General features: G+C 42.4%; 1 protein-coding gene and 1 long non-coding RNA gene across 2 annotated transcripts in view; both read left to right on the plus strand.

The window, feature by feature from the left end:
* Nucleotides 1-24688, plus strand: part of LOC118538092 (uncharacterized) — a 100084-nt gene that overhangs the window by 45193 nt on the left and 30203 nt on the right. The window lies entirely within an intron of this gene.
* CAVIN3 (caveolae associated protein 3) lies at nt 62-1736 on the plus strand. The gene is made up of 2 exons (XM_036095914.2): nt 62-594; nt 1126-1736. Exons 1-2 carry the CDS (start codon nt 211-213, stop codon nt 1525-1527), a joined length of 786 nt encoding a protein of 261 aa, XP_035951807.1. The 5' UTR covers nt 62-210; the 3' UTR covers nt 1528-1736.

The raw sequence follows: 24688 nt of genomic DNA on the forward strand, positions 1-24688 counted from the left end.
AGGCCCCCGGGGCGGAGCAGCAGAAGGGGGAGCGCTTCCGAAGGATCCCGCCGCCGCCATCCCGCCCTCTGCTCCCCTTCCCGCCTCCCGGGAGGGCCCGCTCCGCCTGCCTGAGTCACGGCTGAAGCCGGGGAGGAGCCGGGGAAAGGAGGCCCCAGCCCAGAGTGCAGCCAGCGGCCGCAGGGAGAGCAGGCAGCGCGGTCGGGGATCATGGGGGAGAGCGCGCTGGAGCCGGGGCCTGTGTCCGCAGCGCCGGCTGGGGGCCCGGTGCACGCCCTGACGGTGGTGACGCTGTTGGAGAAGCTGGCCACCATGCTGGAGGCGCTGCGGGAGCGGCAGGGGGGCCTGGCTCGGAGGCAGGGCGGCCTAGCGGGCTCGGTGCGCCGCATCCAGAGCGGCCTGGGCGCGCTGAGCCGCAGCCACGACACGACGAGCAACACGCTGGCGCAGCTGCTAGCCAAGGCGGAGCGCGTCGGCTCGCACGCGGATGCTGCGCAGGAGCGCGCCGTGCGCCGCGCCGCCCAGGTGCAACGGCTGGAGGCCAACCACGGGCTGCTGGTGGCGCGCGGGAAGCTCCACGTCCTGCTCTTCAAGGTCAGTGACCTCAGGCGTTCCCTCCCCCCGGGCCTCCTCCCCCCCTTGTCCCCCCCCCGCCCGGCTACCACACCCGCATTCCTGACCCCACGCGGTGGCACGGACTTCTAAAGCCGCACCCACTTCCCACCACGCTGCACCATCCCTCAGCTCCTGAACCCAGCCTGGCCAACCAGAGTTCGCCCAGCTCGAGCTCAGGCCACGTCCACAGAATTTGCTCCAAGTCCCAGCCCATCCCCGAACGGTGGCGGGAGTGCATCCCCCGACAGTTCGCTGCCTCCGATTCTTGCCCCTGCGACCACCATCCTGCGTAAGCAGGTCCTACCTACTTTCCAAACTTTTGCGGTTCGCCCAGTAGCTCTCCCTTCCTCTCCACCCCTGCTCCCTACTTTCCCACGTCTCCCTTTTCTTTGCCCCTCGGGCTGCGGAGGCCAAGGGCGGGGCGGGTTCCCCGGTGTAATTAAGGAGTGAGGCGCAGGCTGCTGCGGGGTCGGGGACTGCCACGGTCAGAGCTGTGTTCATCACATGCAGGAGGAGGCTGAAATCCCAGCCAGCGCCTTCCAGAAGGCGCCTGAGCCCCTAGGCCCAGCGGACCAGTCCGAGCTCGGCCCAGAGCAGCCCGAGGCCGAAGTTGAGGAGAGCTCGGACGAGGAGCCGGTGGAGTCCAGGGCCCGGCGGCTGCGGCGCACCGGGTTGCAGAAGGTACAGAGCCTGCGGAGGGCCCTGTCTGGCCGGAAAGGCCCTGGAGCACCAACGCCCACGCCGGTCAAGCCACCGCGCCTCGGGCCTGGCCGGAGCACTGATGGCCAGCCGGAAGCCCGGCCTGCGCTGGAGCCCAAGCCGGAATCAGAACCTCCACAGGACACCGAGGAAGAGCCCGGGAGGCCTGCGGCTGCCGAAGCCGCGGTGCTGCAAATAGAGAGTGCGGCCTAAGGGCTGGCGCTGCCTGCTTCTCCTGTGCCTGGTCCCAAAATAAATCTCCCTCTCAGAATGCAGCCTTCACGCCCAAATAAGGAGTGAATCCTGCACCCACAGCCCAGCTCTGGCCTTTCCCAGCTCCTTCAGGCTAGCGTGTGTCCCCTGAAAGGAGCAGCCTCTTGCACCTGCTTGCACTCACCGTCAATAAAAGTCATGCCACCTAATCCGGACTCCATGTGAAGGGGTGGGAGGAAAAGGCTTGCAAGGCCTAAGACAGATGTTAGAACCTGGAATGTGGTTTCAGTTTCAAAAAGAGCACTGTGTCATTTCTCAGGTTCCCAGTGAATCTTGGGCTCTGATTAGTGGCACATAGAAATACCCTGGTGGCCACTTATGTCTGGAGCACTTTACTCACAGAGAAGCATCCAGTATAGTCTCTTGCTGTCGGTGCTCAGTAAATGTCAACAGGTGGTTTTCCTCTTAGTTTCTTCTTCCTCTTCCACCTCTTAATGGGTTTTCCTCTGTTCTCAGCCCTCTTCTCATTCTGGGTACTCCTCTGTGAACATTTACTCTCCGGCCTTTCCCAACAGCCACACACACTGTCCTGAGCTGCAGTTGAAATGTACCTCTACTCAGTCTGTCCAAAGCAAGCAATCTACCTTTTAAGTCCAATTTCAATTTTATAGATATTTATTGAGCACTTACTATGTATCATTTGAAATTGCTCTTCCTCTTGTGTTTTCTTTACCAAGGAGTGGCACCATCGTCCACACAGAAACCTGGGAGTCCTCCCTGGCTCCTCCATCTCTCACTCCCCTCCCTCTCGGAAACAGTTATCCTATTGCTTTGACCTCTGCAGTCTGACCACTTTTTAAAGACCTTATCTTTCACCCGACTATTATTTGAACTGCCAATCTGATCCCATCATCCTCCTGATTCAGACCAGACCCTTCAGTGGCTCCCCATCACCTTCAGAATAAAGTGAGTTCTTGAATATTCCTTCAACATCTTTAACATAACCTTTCACTATCTGGCTTCTGCCCATTTTTGTAGCCTCACCGCTTGCCACTTCCCCTCATTCTACTATTGAATTACACTGAGCTGTGTGCTGTCATTCTCATCTCTACTCTCCCGCAAAATCCAGCAAGGGAACCCTGTTTCAGGCCCAGGTGCTTCTCTTCCTTGCTCCCAAAGCACCACCTATACACTGCAGTACTAACTGTGCTGACTGTGATTGTTTGCCATTACTCTCCCCACGCCATGACACTAGACTGCGGCTCCTCTGCTGTTTTGTTAATTTATTAATTTCTGTATTTCCCACACCACATACCATGCCTGGCCCACAGTAGGTCCTCGTGAAGCAAGAGCATCCCAGAAGAAGTGAGAAGTGTGAGGGGATTAGCTAGGGATGGGAGCCTGGTCATCAGCCCATTCATTCAGTTACTGTCATATAACAACATTTTGAGTGCCTAATGTATTCCAGGCCCTCTCCTAGGTCTTGTGAACACCAAGATGACAATCCTGAGGCCTTCCAAGGACTTCAGAGTTTGGGGAGATACAAACATGAATGATGCAAATGTAGTGATTGTTATACATACGTTATTTTGAGAGGAAAGACAGAAGGGACACAACCTAACCTGCAGGAGGAGAAGTGGGGGGATGTTTAATGCAGTGTTCTTGGAAAAGGTAAATAGTGGGATGGGAAACAGAAATGGTGAGTGGCAGGAGAGCTCAGTGGTTATGGTTTGGCTTCTCAGTTCCTTCATCTATTAAATGGGATAATGAGAGCCCCTATTGGGCTGCTGTGAGGGTTAAGTTACATAAGTGTCTAGCACAGTGCCTGGAGCAGAGCTTGTTTCATTCATCCAGTTACTCAACAAATATTTGCTGAGCTTGGAGTTTCTGCCAGGCACTGTTTTAAGAACTGGGGATACAGTGGCACATAAAAAAGACAAGATCCCTGCCTTTGTGGATTATGTAGGGGGAGACCAGCCATAAACAAGTATACTTATGAGACAGATAAAAACATGCAAACATATGAACTAGAAGGGCTTTCTGGTTATGGGCTCTGAAGGAGAAAAAGGAGTAAGGATACAGAAGATGACAGGGCAGGGGAATACTTTAGATGAGGAAGTTGGGGATTTAAAATGGGAGCAGATGGGTCATGATCTCGGGGTCCTGGGAACGGCTCACGGTAGGTCTCCACACTCAGTGGGGAGTCTGCTTCTCCCCCCTTCCCCTCCCCACCTTGTGCGCACACTCTTTCTCTCAAATAAATGAATAAAAATGTTTAAAAAAGAGAAAATAAAATGGGAGCGGAATTCAATAGTGACTTAAATTTTTTTTTCATATGGATTCAGTTAGAAGAGTCTAAGCCCCCACTGGCCATGACTGGCGGAAATTCTATTACCAATCACTTTAGGGCTCCTCTCCTTCCTTAGATTGTACAGGTGTACCAGGAGGTTCACACCATTTCCTTGTCTCTCAGACCATGGATGTCTCTCCTGCTATTGCTTCTTGTGACCACACGATGCCACTGTTGGGGTACCAGTGTCCTGGTGGATGTCTCAACAACCCAGAGGTCTCCTTGTCCAGCTCTGTGCCCCTAAATCAGGGAGGGGTCCTTCCATGGAGGCTGGCTCTGTCATAGCTCCATTTCCTCTGGAGAAATTCAGGGCTCATCCCTGCAGGCTTTGTAGACTGTGTCAGCTACCTGGCACCCACTCCTTTCAAGGTTATGCCATCACAGAGGGGCTGGTCTGAGCAGGCTCAGTTCTCTATCCCCAAGGAAAAACAAATTCTTGTTATTTTTCCAAATCCTTGGAAATATACCCAATTCCAATTTCCTCCTTTCAAGTCATAGACAAAATTAAGAGCCCAACTGCACATTTCTTACATAAGATGTCTTGATAGCTCATTGGGAAGCACATGAAGGCTCAGAGCCTAGACTCTGACCTCTAGGAAGCTAAAGTCTTGGCTCACTTGGGCGCGGGTGTTATTTTTTATTCCTTCTTGATGCTTCTACAGGAGAAATAATAAAGAGTTAAAACAAAGCTAGCTTAATTTCTTAATAGTTCTCTTTGTTTCATTACGTGCTCTGTCATTACCTCTATTGCTATGATTATTAATATTGTAAACTAAAGAGAGTGGAGACTGACCCAGAGTACCCACCTGTCTTCCAGCATATGTGGCACTTAGGTGGCTGCTTTAAGCAGGGGGGAGGCACACTGGTGGATTACCAAAATTCAGAGTTTGGTTCTCAGTTCTTCAGACCAGAAGCACAAATTTATTAGGTGTTCCAGCGTGATTAGGCTGAGAGAGACTGATCGCAATAACTGACCTCAGAAGTGCTGGAGAAATCCAAAGGCTAAGTGAACTAGCATAAGCTAGCTAGCTATTCAGAACATTTTCCATTCTGCAGCATGGGAAGCCAAAGTACAATCTTAAAGTGTAAGAAAATAGAACGGTGGAAATGGGATGGAGATAATCAACAGGATTACCCAACCTGGTATGACCATTTTCTGCTGTGGTGTTCCTCCTACATGGGTAAAAATACATACATTCCTGGTAGGAAATTTCTTTTCTTGTTAAGTACTGGAGATCTTTTTGTCTGTCCTTTATTGAGAATTGAATCACTTAACCGCAGCTTTGAAGGGAACCCAAAAGCCATCCAATCCACCTGCATTTCCAAAACAACATCCACTACCATCTGGCTGCCTATCCTTAGTTGGCCTGTGCTTGAAAAAGCCAGGTGACAAGGAACTCACTACCTCTCAGGCAACTCTATTTTGGGGCAACTTTGACTGATAGGAAACTTCTTTATACTGAGATCAAAATCTGTCTTTATGGTTTTTCCTATGTGGTGGTTGGCTTCCCTTCAGCAACATCTGTAAAACAAAATTTCTTTATTTCTATGATGTGTCTGTCCTTGGAGTCCAACTCCAGCAGGCCACACAAAACTGCCTCGTCTAAAACCTCTTCCACACTATCTTCCTCAGGCCAAACATTGCTGGCTTATTCAGCCATTCCTTGTGATCTGTTATCAAATCTTGGCCATTCTTTTGTGGATTGTTTTAGTTTGCTCATATGCATTTTGAATAGGGATGTGTTAAGGTACATGGAAAGAGGCATGGCTTTCATAGTAAAAGACATCTGAGGTTCATTGCTGGTGAACGATAGTTTCCTTTTCCCAGCTCTCTTAGAAGGATTAAGTAAGATTTTTTGTTTACTCATTCATTTATTTTAACTTTGTTGTACTATGTGATGGAGATGGATGATATATTACATGGATAGGGATGTGATAGAACTGTAATAGAACCTTCATAGAACTTATATTAAACTGGCAGTTGTAATAAGGTTTTAAATAAATGCTATGATGAGAAAAATATAGGTGCTATGGGAGCATACAAATGGGGCTTCTAACCCAGCAGGGGTGGTGGTAATTACAGAGGAGGTCTCCTGAGGAGAAATGATCTTCCCTCCAGCCTGATTTCTATTTATTTTTTAAAATTTATTTATTTGAGGGAGGGGAGGGGTGGGGGGAGGATAGAGAGAGAATATCAAACAGACTCCCAGCTGAGCGTGGAACCCAACGTGGGGCTCAGTCTCACAACCCCATGATCATGACCTGAGCTGAAACAAAGAGTCAGACACTTAACCGACTGAGCCACCCAGGAGCCCCGTATTATTTCTTCTTATGTAAGTTTCTCAAGCGACTTTTTAGAAGGACCTGAGATATAGTACAAAAAAAAAGTACACTCATCTGAGTATCTCATCAAAATACTAAATCCAACATATACCAAACTGTGTGCATCTTTTCTCAAAAGTCAAGATTCTCTTCTGTATTTACCTTAGAAAGTGTTACAACCAAAGACCCGACCCTTATCCCCCCCATCCCACCCCAATTCCTACATCCAATGAGTTACCAAATCCTGTAGATTCTTTATTAAGAATTCTTGTGAATTTTTCTCTCATAAATAACTAATAAATTTGGGCCACCATGAAGACTTGAGAAGAAACACTGCCCACTGGAAGGCAGAGCTGAGAAATGGAGAGACATTGAGTATCACACTTTGCTTGTGGACAAAATGGAGTTAATAACACTATCTACTTTGTTATGGGATCAAGGAACCCACCTTATAGCAAAAGAGGTGCTTGCATGGGCACATGAACACAGGATCCACTGGTCCTATCACTCATCTCACCATCCTGAAGCCTGCCAGAGTGTTGGAATGACGTTTTTCTTTCTTAATAACAGCTTTATTGAGATATAATGCATGTACCATAAAATTCACCTTTTTCAAGTATACAATTCAATGAGTTTTGTGTATTCACGAAATTGTGCAAGCATCAACACTCTATTTTAGAACATTTTCATCACTTCCAGAAGAAACCCGTACTCCGTTCCTGCCTCCCTCAATTCTCTGACAATCACTAATCTACTTTGTGTTTCTACAGATTGGTCTATTCTGGACATTTCATATAAAGTGAATGATACAATATGTGCCCTTTTGTGATGGGTGTCTTTCACTTACCACACTGTTCTCAAGGTTCATCCACATTGTAGAGTGTATCAGAACTTCATTCCTTTTTACTGCTGAATGATATTCCATTACGCAGCTATATACCAAACCAAACCAAACCAAACCAAACCAAACCAAACAGAACAAAAAGTCCCCACTACCTACTTTGTAGGTTTGTTGTGAGTTAAATGAGTGGATATGTGTAAAATGCTCAGGATGGTGACAGGCCCGTGAGAGCTTAATGTTCATGGTTATTGGTTTTTGTTTTTGTTTTTTTTAAAGATTTTATTTATTTATTTGACAGAGAGAGAGAGCCGGAGAGCAAGCAGGGGGAATGGCAGAGGGAGCAGGAGAAGCAGGCTCCCCGCTGAGCAGGGAGCCTGATGTGGGGCTTGATCCCAGGACTCTGGGATCATGACCTGAGCTGAAGGCTGACGCTTAACCAACTGAGCCACTCAGGCGCCCTGTTCATGGTTGTTTTGTTATGATCACTTGATCCCTAAATTCAGTCAGGCAGGAACCCAGCACTTGGCCACAGACATTTTCATTTATGTGAGCTAATAAACATACTTTTTTTTTTTTTTTTTTAATTTTTTTATTTTTTTTTAAGATTTTATTTATTTATTTGACAGAGAGAGACATAGCGAGAGAAGGAACACAAGCAGGGGGAGTGGGAGAGGGAGAAGCAGGCTTCCCGCGGAGCAGGGATCCCGATGCGGGGCTCGATCCCAGGACCCTGGGACCATGACCTGAGCCGAAGGCAGACGCTTAACGACTGAGCCACCCAGGCGCCCCTAATAAACATACTTTTTGTTTAACCTTGGTTTTAGTTTTTTTAGTGTATTTGGCCTTCCCCTGCAAGTGAAAGATGCCTAATAGACACCGCCCCATGGACGCTGGAACCAACACAGAAGGCAAGGGAAACATCTTACTTCTCTTTGTGTCCCCACCATCTAGCATAGCACCTGGTGCAGAGTAGGCATTTACTGGATATTTGGAAAATATGCAAATTTATTCCAGTGAGGTGCTGTGAACACAAGGATAAATAAGAACCTGCCTGAAGGAGTTGGCTCTTGGATGAGCCCTGTTTATTTTTCTTTGGAGCTCTGTCGTTTCCTCTCAGGGCCAATCAAGGCATCGTAGAGTCAGTGGCTGGGGCCCACAATCCTTTCTGGGCCATAAGAGTGTTTTACTTTTTTTAATCAAAAGAAAAAATGAACTTTTAGGTAAAAAAAAAGTTTTAATATTATATTGGCCTTTATACAAACACGGTTGTAAAATACAATTTTTTTTTAATGGATGAAGGAGTCCATGAGGGCAAAAGTACCTAGAGCCCCTAGAAGCCACAATACAGTCTTGCTTCCTTTGTCTGTCCTTTGTCTTCTTTTTCCTTGGAGTTTTCATGATTTTTTTTTTTTTTTTTTACCTCTCACACTCATTCTCACATATTTGGTCCCTTAGTTTGATTCTAATTTTCTCTTTGATCTGACACATTATTTCTATGTTCTTTGGCTATTGTTTAGAATTAATCTCAAATATTTTTTATTAAAAATATTCTAGGCCCACTTTATGTCCTTATTTATTTACTTTAAGACATTTTATTTTATTGTTTTTTGAAAGATTATTTATTTATGAGAGAGAGAGAGAGCATAAGAGTGGGGGGGCATTGCTGAGGGAGAGGGAGAAAATCTCAAGCAGATTCCATGCTGAGCATGGAGCCTGACTTGGGGCTCAGTCTCTCGACCCTGAGATCACTACCTGAGCCAAAACCAAGAATTGGAGGCTTAACTGAATGAGCCACCCAGGCGCCCCTATTATTTTTTTTATTTTTAAATTTTTATTTAAATTCTAGTTAACATACAGTGCAGTATTGGTTTCAGGAGTAGAATACAGTGATTCATCACTTACACATAACACCCAGTGCCCATCACAAGTGCCCTCCTTAATACTCATCACCCTTCTAGCCCATCCCCCACCCACCTCCCTCCATCAACCCTCATTTTGTTCTCTATCATTAGGAGTCTCTTATCATTTGTTTTCCTCTCCCTAAAAGATTTTATTTTTAAGTGTTCTCTACACCAGTGTGGGGCTCAAAATCAGAATCCCAAGATCAAGAGGTGCATGCTCTACTGACTGAGCCAGCCAGGCACGCCATTTCCTTTTTTTTTTTAAAAGGGAGAGGGACACCTGGCTGGCTCAGATGGTTAAGCGTCTGCCTTCGGCTCAGGTCATGATCCCGGGGTCCTGGGATTGAGCCCCGCATCAGGCTCCCTGCTCGGTGGGGAATCTGCTTCTCCCCCTCCCTCTGCTTCTCCCCCTGCTCATGCTGTCTCTCTCTCTGTATCTCTGTGTCTCGAATGAATAAAAAAAAAAATCTTTTAAAAGGGAGAGATTGATTGATCTATTAAATTTTAATTCCAGTATAATTAACATAGTGTTATATTAGTTTCAGGTGTACAATATAGTGATTCAACAATTCTATACATTACTCAGTGCTCATTATAATAAGTATATTCTTAATCCCCTTCACCTGTTTCACCCATCCCCCCACCCACTCCCCCTCTGGTAACCATCAGTTTGTTCTCTATACTTAAGAGTTTGTTTTTTTTGGGGCGCCTGGGTGGCTCAGTCATTAAGCGTCTGCCTTCGGCTCAGGTCATGATCCCAGGACCCTGGGATCAAGCCCCGCGTCAGGCTCCTGCTCAGCGGGAAGCCTGCTTCTTCCTCTCCCACTCCCCCTGCTTGTGTTCCCTCTCTCACTGTCTCTCCCTCTGTCAAATAAATAAATAAAATCTTAAAAAAAAAAAAGAGTTTGTTTTTTGATTTGTCTCTTTTTATTTTCCTGTTTCTTAAATTCCACAGATGAGTAAAATCATGTAATATTTGTCTTTCTCTGACTGATTTCACTTAGCATTATATTCTCTAGTTCTCTCCATGTCATTGCAAATGGCAAGATTTCATTCTTTTTTATTGGCTGATTGATATTCCATTGTATGTATATATATCTTCTCTATCCATTCATCCATTGATGGATACTTGGACTGTTTCCATAATTTAGCTATTGTAAATAATGTCGCTATAAATTTAGGGGTGCATGTATCCCTTTGAATTAGTGTTTTTATGTTTTTTGGGTAAATATCAAGTAGTGTGATTACTAGATCATAGGGTAGTTCTGTTTTTAACTTTTTGAGGAACTTCCATGCTGGTTTCCACAGTGGCTGCACCAGTTTGCATTCCCACCAAGAGTGCACTAGGGTTCCTTTTTCTCCACATCTTGGCCAACACATGTTGTTTCCTTTATGTCCTTTCTTGATCTGTGTAGCCATACCCATGCTGCCCTCAGGCCCTCAGCCACTAGCCCTGCTTCCTGGATCAAGATGCAAGCCCTGATAGATACCACATTTGTCTCATCTCCTAAGACTAACTGTTGTCCTGGCTATCTGGGGGCAAGGGCCAGGCTTTGCCTTGACCTCCTTTGCACCAGGCACTGTGGGAGCAATCTGCAGCACCTCTGGCACTCAGGTCCAACCAAGCAGCTGCCCAAAGGGACCATTCCCATGTTGAAGTGGTTCCAGATGGCCCATCAATCAACATTTTTTGAGAAGCTATAGCCAGTTCACCTGTTGTACTATCTTGTATTTGTTTTCCATCCTTCTTTGCCTCACTTCCTTTTTTGGTGGGGTCTCAATTCTTCCTTTTCCCTCACTCTTGCTTTCCTGAGATTGCACTTCCCAAGAATTGGTCACAAATAGGTTACATTTATTAAGACCTTCTCCCAAGCTCTGCATTGGATTCTCATGTCAGCCCTATAAAGTAGGGATCATTATCATGTCACTTTTACAAATAAAGAGAATCAGGCCTAATGTCACAGAATTATGTCTTGCATTTGATTGTTTAGATAATTCCCAGTTCAAGAACCTCTGGATCCTTAAATGTTTATAATTGATAGCCTATAAACTAACGGAGGACCTGATATACAGCACATTGTCCCGCCCATGTTTTGCATTTCTATGTAGTTTGAACTGCCAAGTCTTTAAAATTCGTGAAGAAATATTAGATCACAATTTTCATCCTCTCTATAGCAGCATTTAAAAAATATTTTTCATCTGCCATTTATTTTGCTAGTTCCTTTCCTCCCTTTTTTCCCCCTCAGAGTAACTTTATTTAAGTTTTGTACAATTTTTTAAACTATTGCTTATCATTGAAGGAGGTGATTTCTTGTGGACTATATTTGGAGGATGTTCACTATATGGTGAATGAGCCAGGGCAATTGTCCAGGCTAGCAGGAATTCTTATGACACAGAGTTGGTAGTGTTGAGTTTTTTCTTTTCTCTAGCAATTAATGCAAAATTTCTCTTCTGATTCCTGAAATTACTTGCTGTTAAATGATTGTTTGTCGGATTCCATGTTCAGCTCTGCAACCTCTACTCCTATAAGAAGGAAACTACTAGTTTTAAGGAAGCTCCTCGGGCCAGCAGCCTACAGACTTTATTCTCATTGCTATATACTAAATTTTATGTCTTCTGCACAAGGATGCGCCCATTCACCTTGGAGAAGTACGTTCTGCCAGCTCTGTACATGTGCATCTTCTGTGATTTGCAGTTGGGGTTATTCTTGCTTTGATCTTCACTGCCTTTGACAGCACTTCTTATTTGTGGTTTGGGCTGTTTCACGTTTCCTAGTTTTATCAAAGATGGACAGGGTTTGCATTTATGTTCCTCTTTCCTACTTTAAGATATTTTCCAAGATGATAAGATGATGAGAAAAATATACAGGTAGAGCAAATATGGGGCATGGTGTAATAAGTATGTACCATTTCCTTCCTCCTGACAGTTTAAGAAAATTAAGATTGATTTTATAGAATATAGGTCCAAAGAGGGTGTTAGAATCATTTGAACATAATACAAATATTTCTGAAAATTAAAGGAAACTATAACCTCGTCCAAGGGAACACTGGGGAACACGAAGCCAGAGTTACTAATTACTCCAAAAACCAGAGTACTTAGTTTCTCATACAGCATTCCCATGCAATTAATAGAGACTAGGAATTAATAGATAATACATACAAACACTTGTTGATGGAGTTTTAGCTAAAATTTTCTAGTCCTTACAATTTGGGGGGATTAAATTATAGACTTAATTTTTCCTTAGTGTCATAACTTAAACCTGCTTACTTTTTCATACACACATACAGCACACCTACATAGACTTTAAAACATTTCAGTGTTTACCTTAGTTGAATTCAATTTCTTGGAAGACCTTTGGAAACCTCTCTATCTATATACCCATGTACATATATACCCATATGTGTATGTATGAATACACTCACACATATATGTAAGTGTATGTGTATATATATATCATATATATATACATAAACACACATACAAACATGCATATATTTTCTACCTCAGAAAATATTTCATAAATATTTCTTTAATTTCATTATATTTCATAAATTTCCCAAACCAGTTAAGAATGGCAAGTTATAACTAAATATAACATGAAAATGAAACCAAATCAATACTGAAAATTAATAGAGAAATAAAATTACATTCCTGAAAACTTAAATAAACAAGTTTGTGTATAACAGTGTAACTAAGTCGTGAAGGTGGAGTAGGATGCATAGGAGTGGTGGTGTTAAGAGCTAAATCCTCATTTCCATAGTGGAAAAGTAAAATAAAGTCAAAACCAAGAAATAGCAATATGAGTGGTTTACATGGAGGGAAATAAAAGAAACCGATAAATGGGTTGAGAGTGGCTCTTTGAGGGAGGGCAGAGGACAGCCGTTCATTATTGTGGGACTCAGTGCCGCTGACTTGTTGGTTTATGGACACATAGGACATTGACAGAAGTAAAAACATGAATGTAAAGAACAACCCAAATGCCCATCAAACAGATGGGTGGATAAACAAATTGTGGTCCACCCACATAATGGGATAGGATTCAGCCTTAAAAAGGAATGAAGTATGGATGCATGCTACAACATAGGTGAACCTTGACATTATGCCAAGTGAAAGATGCCAGTCACGAAAGGCCACATATTGTGTGATTCCATTGTATGAATGTCTAGAATAGGCAAATCCACAGAGAGCAGATGAGTGGTTCCAGGAGCAAGGAGGAGGGGAGAATGAGGGGTGTTTACTTAATGGCTGTGGGGCTTCTTTTGGGGGTGATGGAAATGTTCTGGAATTAGTTGTGATAGTGGCACAATGTCATGAATGTCCTAAAAGCCAATGAATTGTATACTTTTAAAATGGTTAAAATGGTGAATTTTATGTTATGTGAATTTTACCTCAATGATAAAACAAGTAAGGAACACAGTAAAAAAGACAAACAAACAAACAAAAAAAACAGTGTCTGTAAGTCCAGCTAATTTTCACAAAATTAGTTCACAAAGGACATTTCAGCTTTATCTTATGATATCATTTACATTTATTTCTCCCAAGTATTAAGCCAGATGTTATAATTTTTTATATAAAAGAAAATAGAGAACATTTAGAAAACTTAATTCATAAAAAATTTTGGGCACTTCAGTTTTGCCATAAATAATAACTGATTCTTCGTATGGATTAAATTATGCCCTTTCCATATACCCCAAATGCATCATCTGTAATTTTCATAACTATGACAGAGATAAAGCATATGACCATCTTTAAGAATTAAGGTTCATAGATAACTTATTTCACCAATAAACATTTTTCTGTTTTAATTAGCAATATCAAATAAATACCCAAATTGAATGATAATACATCTTTCAGTTCTGTTATGTTATATACTTTTGCCACTATATTTTTGGGTTAAGACAAAACACTTAGAATAAAAGTTACCAAAATTGGAATTGTGCAAGTTAATTTAAAACACTTCATAAAGGAATTTTACTAAAACAGGAGTTGTGATAGATTCCCTTCCCTTCTTGATTCTGAAGCAGCTCTTAAGGTAGAATTGTTAACTGGCTCAAAAGACACCCCCCTCCCCCACCTTGTTTCTCCCTCTAGAATCTTTATATGGGAGAAATATCTTGATAATTGTCTAGGTATATTTCATTTTAAGTACCTGTGTTTTTCTCCCTGATATGTTAGTTGATTCAGTCTATCAAGATCATACTTATTCCTGAAAGAAAAAACTGATGATAAAGCCATTCTGGAAAAAAAGTTATGACTTTAGGAATGATTTAATTCGTCATGGCATTTTACTCTCCTTAAATGGACTCCACCTTACTTCAGTATACTTGAGAACCATAAATCATTCTGGAATCCGTAAAACTAACAGTTTTAAAAATTGTTTTCACAGGCAAATCACACATTTAACCAGAATTGATAAGACTTATAATTTCTCAACTTCTCACACATATAAATCACACATTCATTCTGGTCAAAACACACTCTTCAAAAAATAAGTTTCAGAAAGGAGTTTCTCATATGTATGAATGGAAATTTAATGTTCCCAATTAACTATTTTTAAACACTTGTTTAGAAGGCATCTATTCAAGCAAATGTATTTTGGAAATATTGTCACATAATTTCAAGATCAGAATCCCCTAGGGGCACCTGGATGGCTCAGTCGTTAAGCGTCTGCCTTCGGCTCAGGTCATGATCCCAGGGTCCTGGGATCAAGCCCCGCATCGGGCTCCCTGCACTGCGGGAGGCCTGCTTCTCCCTCTCCCGCTCCCCCTGCTTGTGTTCCCTCTCTCGCTGTCTGTCTCTGTCAAATAAATAAAATCTTTAAAAAAAAAAAAAAGAATCCCCTCTCTGTCTCCCCACTCCTATTACTTTCCTCCATGGACAGAAAGGTTACATATACACATTCCAAATAGAATAATTCAGAGTTAAAGCATCAATTTACAATTAGCATAGGCATAAGTACTTTTCATAAGTACAATTTCAATGTTTTAGCTTGTTTCCAGTCTTTCCTTTGCCATTCCTTTAGAGAGAGTCAATGAATTTGGAGACTATACATATCTACACTGTTATCCCCCTCATATTTAAAACCTTGACTTCTGTTGAATTTCTTTAGCTAAGTTAAAATTTTTCATTATTTCAGTTCCTTTCTATTTTAAAGTTGACATGTAGGGGGCATTTTATATAAAGTAGGAATTATTACTTCCTTGATTTGGTAGAATTTGCTTTTAAAACTTGCAGAACATTATGTGGATTTCAAGTAGTTGATGTGCCCAGGGATACGCAAGAGGATCAGAGGATAGAGGCATTGGCAAAAGGGAAAAAACCAAATAGTATCCATTAAGGGAAGCCCGTATAAGACTGGGCAATCTCATGCAAGAACAAGCTTTGGTAATAGGAAATTGCTGATCCCTAAATGATGATGTAGACTCAACAGAGGCCACGGTGAAAACTGTGGCATGCATGAGATATATTTGTAGAGGGGTGGAAACTGCTTCCCACCACCAAAGAAGCCTTCTGTTAGTTCAGTGAACAGATGAACTCCTTGTAGTGCATACTAATGGAAAGGACCCTCTGCATATCTAGATAAAGATGTCCACTATGATTCAATATTATTCTAGGAGTTCTACCCTATGTAATGAGATAAGAAAAAAGTGTAAAATATGAAAAGGTGTCATTATAAGATAACATTATTAATGTTAACTTAGCAAATGTAGAATAATATGAATTAAATGTTTTAAATATTAAATAATATGTATAAAATACATATATATTTTTAATGGAATCACACATTTGCTAAATTAACATTAATGACATACCTCAAAAACTAATGATGTACTGTATGGTGATTAATGTAACATAATAATAATAAAAAAAGACAAATTGGAAGCAGATAAAAAATATATATATGTATAAAATAAATAAAATTACAAAAAATGTATAATATATATGTCATTGAAAATGATTTACTTTTGGGGTGCCTGGATGGCTCCGTTGGTTAAGCGACTGACTCTTGATTTCAGCTCAGGTCATGATCTTGGGATTGTGGAATCAAGCCCTGCATTGGGCTGTGCTCTCAGTGCAGAGTCTGATTGTCCCTCTCCCTCTCCCTCTGCCCCTCCTCTTGCTTGCACAGGTGCACACTCTCTTTCTCTCTCTCTCTCTCAAATAAACAAATCTTAAGAAAAACAATTTACTTTTTGGCATTGGGATGGGAAAATTTATGCTTATATTTTTTATTTCCTATTCTTCCCCAATTATTTGCACTTGTGAATATGTATGAATTTTGGTAATAAAAAATGGAAAACTCTACCTAATTCAGAAGTCCTTAAGCTAGGGGTGCCTGGGTAGCTTAGTCAGTTAACCGTCCAACTCTTGATTTTGGGTCAGGTCATGATCTCAGGGTTGTGAGGTCCAGCCCCACGTTGAGCCCTGTATTGGACTGCATGCTGGGTGTGGAGCCTACTTAAGATTTTCTCTTTCTCCCTCTGCCCACCCCTCTCTAAAAAAAAAAAAAAAGTCCTCAGGTTATAAGTAAAATAGCTCTATTTTTCTAACTTTTAAATATATATAAATACTTCATACAATCACTGTCAAAAAAATTGTATATTTCTTAAGCAAGCTGTATATATTTTTCACAGCAGAAGTATGAACAGAAATCTTGAATTAAGAATTCTGTAACTTTTTTCTTTATATAAATTTTGGCTTTTATTCTTTCCTTTTGCTCTTGTAACTATAGGAATATGCATAAACCAGGAAAATTCTCTTATGAAGAGTTAAGCATAGAAGATAATACCACATAGAAAAATACAACATTCACCATAATGTAATTTCATGCAGCTATCAAGATGATGGCTTAAAATAAGTTTGATTATATGAGAAAAATTTCAACATACAATGATTTAAAATATGAGAAAACCAAATCATTTATGCAGTATGATCCCAGCTACATCTTAAAATTAAAATGTGCCTAGGAGGAGGAAGACAGGACCAAAATGTTAACCGTGATGAGAGGACAGGTCACATATTTTCTTCTTTATACTTTTTCCTTAGTTTCCAAATCAGGTTATTTTTGGATGAGTACATCCTAGTGCTGTCAATAGGAAAAAGCAAATATTTAAAAAATGTTAAACAACAATAAAATGTAGGTTCAAGTGAGTAAAAGATGTTAGAAATGAAAATGGAATTTATGAGTGTGAAGCAGAGGTGGGAAGATAAGAGGTAATTCTGTGCTGACACAGAGAGAATACGAAGAGCTGAAGAGACTCTATTTAGTAAGACAGCCTCATTTGATTAATGGAGAATAGTGTCTTGATCTTGTACATTTCTTTGTCCAGCATCCAAATCAGGGACTTTCAGATTGTGCTGAGAAGCCAAAAACATGCAGAGGAGAGATGGTCTTTGGTTAGAGCCAGCATCTCTGCAGGCAGCCGTTCCTCTCTTGACAGAGCTTCAGTAGTGAAGTGCTCCTGTGGTCCAGCTGAGCAGGCTCATTTCCATCTTGTCAGCACATAGAGGAAAATAAAACTGTAGGCATCTGAGTTACTCACAGGGAGAGAAAGCTAAATAAAGAGGCGAGAGGGTGGAGGTGGGTGGTGATGGCATGGATCTTAAGCATGGCTTTCAAGGCATAAATACTTATGGTGCACAGAGTGTCTACAGACTGGGGATGTAACTGAACAGACAGCATGGGAAGACAGGAGTTTTTGCTGGGGAAAACCAGGAAAAGATGGCCACATCCTATATGATCAGCAACCTCTTATATACACTGCATTTAAAGCACCATCTCAAACAGTAAGCTTGTCATCATCCATTCCATTTCCTTTTTTCTCCCTTACTTCTGTTGTGTTAATTAAAGAAGGAGGCCATTAGGGGCGCCTGGGTGGCTCAGCGGGTTAAGCATCTGCCTTCGACTCAGGTCATGATCTCGGGGTCTTGGGATCCAGTCCCACCTCAGGCTCCCTGCCCAGTGGGGAGCCTGCTTCTCCCTCTCCCTCTTCTGCTCCTCCTGCTTGTGCTCTCTCGCTTTCTCAAAAAAATAAAATCTTTAAAAAATATAAAGAAGGAGGCCTTTAGACTGAGGTAGCTCTAATACTGGGGCAGCCCACCTAAGCTAACCAAACCCTAAGCCTATAAATGCTTCAAGGTTATAAAATTGAAACCTAAGGACAACCAGTGACAAACAGCCAGCTAGGCTTTAAGCAATAGCCAATCAATAATTTCCTTATCTTGCTTCTAGACTCTCTCTGTATAAGTTGTTACCCTGGCTTCTGTCATGGAGTGCTCCTAGCCACTTAACGGATTTGGTGCTATCTGGTTGGAATGGATAAATGCTTAAGTAAACTTAAAAACTTTAATATGCTTGGGGTGGCTGGGTAGTGTAGTTGGTTGAGGCTCGGGACTCTTGGTTTCAGCTCTGATTGAGATCTCAGGGTCTGAGATAGAGCTCAGACTCCAGCCTCGAGCAAAGTCCCGTGTACAGCACCGTGTACAGCCCTGCCTAGGGCTCCATGCTCAGTGCGGATTCTGCTTGAGATTCTCTTCCTTTCCCTCTGCCCCCACCCCCCAACTCTTTCTTTCTCTCTCTCTCTCAAATAAATAACAAATCTTTTAAAAAACTTTAGTATGCTTCAGTTTGTTATTTAACACTTCTGTTAACCCGACCTCCACTGTCCCAATTACCAATGCTCAAACATTTTGTCTCCTCTGCAATCATCTCCTATATATAATTCGTCAACAAATCTTGAAGGAGCTAGGTATGCAACATTTCACAAATCAAGTCCCTTATTTGTTACATTGCCATTATCCTCATTTAGAATCTCATTGTTTCTCACGTGGGCTCTTGAAATCATCTCTTAAATGCCCCTACTCAAATCTATGTGGTATAATCAGTTGATCAAAACAGTATTCTTAATTTTCTCAAAAACTTGTGATCTCTTTCTTTTAGCCAAAGTTGCATTCTTGTGTGATGCTCATTATATTTTGTTTGTATAATTGTTTCATTACCCACTATACTGTAAACTTTTTGAGGGCAAGGATATATTGAATTTATCTTTCCATCCTTTCACAATGCTGCATGTATTTTAAAGTTGTAACAATGCTTGTTTCATATACTAGTGGGCCCTTGGTATATAATTATTAACTTAGCTTCCCTCTTCTCTTCCCTCAATGCCAAGAAGCTCCTATTTTTATTTATTTATTTATTTATTTATTTTATTTAATGTAGTGTTCCATGATTCATTGTTTGCGTGTAACACCCAATGCTCCATTCAGTACGTGCCCTCTTTAATACCCATCACCAGGCTAGCCCATCCCCCCACCCCCTCCCCTCTAGAACCTTCAGTTTGTTCTCAGAGTCCATAGTCTCTCATGGTTCGTCTCCCCCTCCAATTCCCCCCCTTCATTTTTCCCTTCCTACCATCTTCTTCTTCTTCTTTTTTTTTTTTTAACATATAATGTATTATTTGTTTCAGAGGTACAGGTCTGTGATTCAACAGTCTTACACAGTTCACAGTGCTCACCATAGCACATACCCTCCCCAATGTCTATCACCCAGCCACCCCATCCCTCCCCCCCCACCACTCCAGCAACCCTCAGTTTGTTTCCTGAGATTAAGAGTTCCTCTTATCAGTGAGATCATATGATACATGTCTTTCTCTGATTGACTTATTTCGCTTAGCATAATACCCTCTAGTTCCATCCACGTCGTTGCAAATGGTAAGATTTCATTTTTTTTTAAAGATATTATTTCTTTATTTATTTGACAGAGAGATAGAAAGCACAAGTAGGCAGAGCGGCAGGCAGAGGGAAAGGGAGAAGCAGGCTCTCTGCTGACCAGGGAGCCCGATGCGGGGCTCGATCCCAGGACCCCAGGATCATGACCTGAGCCGAAGGCAGCCACTTAACTGACTGAGCCACCCAGGCACCCCAAGATTTCATTTTTTTGATGGCTGCATACTATTCCACTGTATATATATGCCACATCTTCTTTATCCATTCATCTGTTGATGGACATCTTGGCTCTTTCCATAGTTTGGCTATTGTGGACATTGCTGCTATAAACATTGGGGTGCACGTACACCTTCGGATCACTACATTTGTATCTTTGGGGTAAATACCCAGTAGTGCAATTGCTGGATCATATGGTAGCTCTATCTTCAACTTTTTGAGGAACCTCCATACTGTTTTCCAGAGTGGTTGCACCAGCTTGCATTCCCACCAACAGTGTAGGAGGGTTCCCCTTTCTCCACATCCTCGCCAACATCTGTCATTTCCTGCCTTGTTAATTTTAGCCATTCTGACTGGTGTGAGGTGGTATCTCACTGAGGTTTTGATTTGGATTTCCCTGATGCCGAGTGATGTTGAGCACTTTTTCATGTGTCTGTTGGCCATTTGGATATCTTCTTTGGAAAAATGTCTGTTGATGTAAGAAGCTCCTATTAAAAGCATGCTTTAGATAAAAGAAATGGGGCTGATGCTTCCTCTCTGAACCAAAAAAAAAAAAAACCCAAAAAAACAAAACACAAAAAACTACTTCCTGAGCACCTGCTTCCTCCCGTATCTTCAGTCAGTGGTGGAAATACATTAATGTGCAGTCCATCCAAAATACTGAGGTTATCATCCCTTTTCCATAACTGCCTGTTTGCTGGTAAGTGTTAGCACCTCCATCTCTGTTGGGATTGATGCCCATGAAGTGTTTACTACTCGGCACAAGTAGATGCAGCAACTTTATTAGACCCAGGTTCTTAACTGCATATAGTTCTGGACTGACTGCTGTTACACTATCACCACCAAAGGATGCTCCGCTTACTTTCCTAGAAGCTCTTTGCTCTGTTGCTAGGAATCTCTGTTCCTCTTTCTCTCTTCCACTCTGCCATTGTCAGTGCACCAATATTCTGCAAAAGAGTTGAACCTCTCTGCCCTTGCTCCAGTCATGATTGGGGGTGCTCTCACCATGGACCTGGAAGCTCACTCTGTCAAGTAGTCTTTTTTCTTTTTTTTTTTTTTATAAATATTTTATTTATTTGAGGGAGAGGGAGAGAGTGAATGGCAGGGGGAGAGGGACAAGCAGAATCCCCACTGAGTGGGGCTCGATCCCAGGACCCTGAGATCATGACCTGAGCCGAAGTCAGACACCACTCAGGTGCCCTCAAATATTCTTTTTTTTTTTTAAAGATTTTATTTATTTATTCATGAGAGACAGAGAGAGAGAGAGAGAGAGGCAGAGGGAGAAGCAGGCCCCCAAGGAGTAGACAGCCCGATGCGGGACTCGATCCCAGGACCCTGGAATCATGACCTGAGCCGAAGGCAGATGCTCAACCATCTGAGCCACCCAGATGCCCTCGAATATTCTTATTTCAGGAGGAAGGTCCTGTGTTATAGGGTTTTTCTGTCCTATGAAAAACTCAGTGCAACCTTTTTCTCAAGGGAAGGGCTGGGATCTTGATCTTTTCTCCAGGTCAGTGGGTTGGAGGACTTAATAGAGTACCTCAAATAGACTCATGGCTCTTTGACTTGCAAGCCTATTATTCAGACAGACCGTTAAAGATACTAAACATTGACATGGGGGGGGAGGGGGTTGTTCCTCTAAGCCTTTGCTTTTAGCCATTAATATGGCCCCAGACTTCCAAGGTATATAAGCAAGTAAGTATATGATATTTAGTTATGACCGTCACCTCTCCCCACTTTTTTTCTTCTTAGAGGACAGACACAATAAGACCCATACATTTGCCTAGCACTTTTTAGGTTATACTAATGAGAGGGAGTTGAATAGGAAAAATGGAGCTCTGATCTAGATTAAACAAAAGTCAACTTAAAGCTTATTTGGAGATGGCAGAACACTAAAACTATAATAGAAATACCTGAAAACAGAAGAAAAGCTTCCAAAACAAGACATGAAATTTCAATACCTACAGACAAAAGTAAAACATAAGTATAATGATAAATTAGAGAGCTTAACACCATCTGCAAAGAGCAAAGCTACAAAAGCCAAACCCTAGAGGAAATCTCTGCAGTGTGGTAGACGCTGGGTGGTTGCATTTTCCAGCACCCTTTAAAGGGGCAGCCCCATAGATCCAGCTAGAGTTATGTTCTAATTACTGATCCCTGTTTCCCCTGGTCACAGATGAATGGCCTAGGACTAAGCATTACATCCAAGCTAGGTCAATCACAGTCCTTTCTCTAGACCCGTGGTTCTCAACTATACGTGATTTTGCCCCCAGGGGACATTTGGCAAAGTCCAGAGACACTTTTGAGTGTAACAACTGGCATCTAGTAGGTAGAGAGGTCAGGGATGCTGCTAAACATCTTAAATTGCACAGGACAACCCCCGACAATGAGGAATTAACCTGTCCAAAGTGTCAGTAGTGCTGAGATGGATAAACCTCACAGTTGATCAATCCCTGGTGTGAGCCTTACCCAGACTATTCCTCACATGGATAGTATAATTAAAAGTTGGATGAGGGGCGCCTAGGTGGCTCAGTTAAGTGTCCGACTCTTGGTTTTGGCTCAGGTTGTGATCTCAGGAAAGTATAAGTGTCCCCCCACTCTGGGGCTATTTTGCCTTCTCCTGCTTTCTAGGATGCATAGAAAACTGATGTTCACAGGCTCCTGATCTCAGGGTCGTGAGACTAAGCCCCGTGTCGGGCTCCCTGCTCAGCAGGTAGTCTGCTTGAGATTCTCTCTCTCCTTCTCCCTCTGCCCCTCTCCCCTCTCTCAAATAAATAAATAAAATCTTTTTTAAAAAAGTTGGATGAAAAATATTCCCCTGGTAGGTGATGGTGAGGTGGGGGGAACTTTAAGTTTTACTTATTCTTGAGTCAGAGAGAAGACATTGCCTAGAATTCACAAAAACATTATAATGAGATAAGTCGTAATTCAGATAAATTGTTGGTTTGAGGAAGAGTTTGGTTTATTTATTTTTTTCTTATGGCTCTTTCTCCACAGCATTCAATATAAGAGACTGTGTTGAAGCATTAACTGAACAGTTTTTATCATCAGTCATAATGAATCCCTCACTCAGTCTAACATCCAGTGATACAGAACCAGCTATTTCAGTTGTGAAGACTCTATTGTCTATCCCTCTGCCTATGGTGCATGATGGAAAAAGATGCAAAGTTAATTTAGGGTAAACTTTTGCCCCACCAGTGATATTACATTAACACCACCACCACCACCACCACCACCACCACCACCACCACCACCACCACTCAGGTGTATGTGGACGCATATTCATAGGAATTTGGGGGAAATTTTGTTCTTTTTCTAGTACCCCTTATCAAGACACCTACTTGAGTCTTTGTTATAATGCTACAGGGTTCTGGGATGTGTCAACCAAAAGGCACCATGAACAAACAATATCAGAACCACCAGCAAAGTGAAATAAAAGTAAGCAAAAGTATGTAAGATTATTTGCAAGTAGTGGTTTTTAGGAAAAGAAACTAAAGAACAAGAGTGTGTGTATATATGTATGCATTTTCAGAGATATTTAAGAATTATTTTAAAATGTTATTATTGTGATTTAAGTTGTGATTACACAATAAGAAGAAAGAGACATAATATAAATCTAGTGCAGATACACGTCACCATCACAGCAGGAAGTTAAAGGGGGCTTAATGATGTAGAAAAGAGCATGAAGGCCAGTGTATGTGACAGGCTTGTCAGCAGTTTGAATGTAATGAGGTTTTTTTTTTAAGATTTATTTACTGGGGAGGAGGGGCAGACAGAGAAGGAGAGAGAGAATCTCAAGCAGACTCCCTGCTGAGTGTGGAGCCTGAGTGGGGCTCAGTTTCATGACCCCCCTGAGATCATGACTTGAGCTGAAATCAAGAGTTGGATGCTTAACTGCCTGAGCCACCCAGGTGCCCCTGTAGCCAGGTGGATTTTAAGCAGAGCCTCGGGGCGCCTGGGTGGCTCAATCCTTCGGCTCAGGTCATGGTCCCAGGGTCCTGGGATCGAGCCCCACATCGGGCTCCCTGCTCCGCGGGAAGCCTGCTTCTCCCTCTCCCACTCCCCCTGCTTGTGTTCCCTCTCTCGCTATGTCTCTATCTGTCAAATAAATAAATACAGTCTTTAAAAAAAAAAAAGACAGAGCCTCATGCCCACCTGAGGGTTAGGTCTCTCATGACCATCGTTGTGTCAAAGCAGCCACGTCATCATCATAGTGTATGGTTTGCTGGATTGTCCAGCTCAACCAAGACCCAGAGGAGGGAACAGAGAGGGCTTCTGAGATGGGGAAGTACTGAAGTGCTTAGGGGAAGCTCGCTGGTATCTGGGGCTCCAAAGAGATTTCTGGAGGTAGGTATATTTCTGGAAAGCATTAAGCATTGGAAAAGGCTTATGGATCATATTGGGGCTATTGAATATTTCTATGAATTTTGTTTCTGTTTAACTTCCCAGGAGATGACCAAGAGGGGTAGAGATAAAACAAAGTCAGTAAGTCCTGAATATTACATTTAGCTCCAGTGGATTGGAGAGGATCAAACAAATCATTGTTCTTATGGTGGGGATGGCAGTTGAGCCGCATGTAGGAACTTATCCAGCACACATTTCAAACATGTGAGAGTAACTCAATGCTTGCTGCAGATATGTTCTCAAACTTAGCAGGGACTGTTAGGAAGAATGGGGGTAAGCAGAGGACAAATAAAAACATTTTTCTGCTCAGATAGTGAACACCAAACACCTCCTATGTTCAGAGTAGGGGGCTAGGGGTGGCTACCATGTGACCTAGGGTGGGAATCTGTTGGGCATATGACC

This window comes from Halichoerus grypus, chromosome 11, assembly GCF_964656455.1.
Source record: "Halichoerus grypus chromosome 11, mHalGry1.hap1.1, whole genome shotgun sequence".
NCBI lineage: Eukaryota > Metazoa > Chordata > Mammalia > Carnivora > Phocidae > Halichoerus > Halichoerus grypus.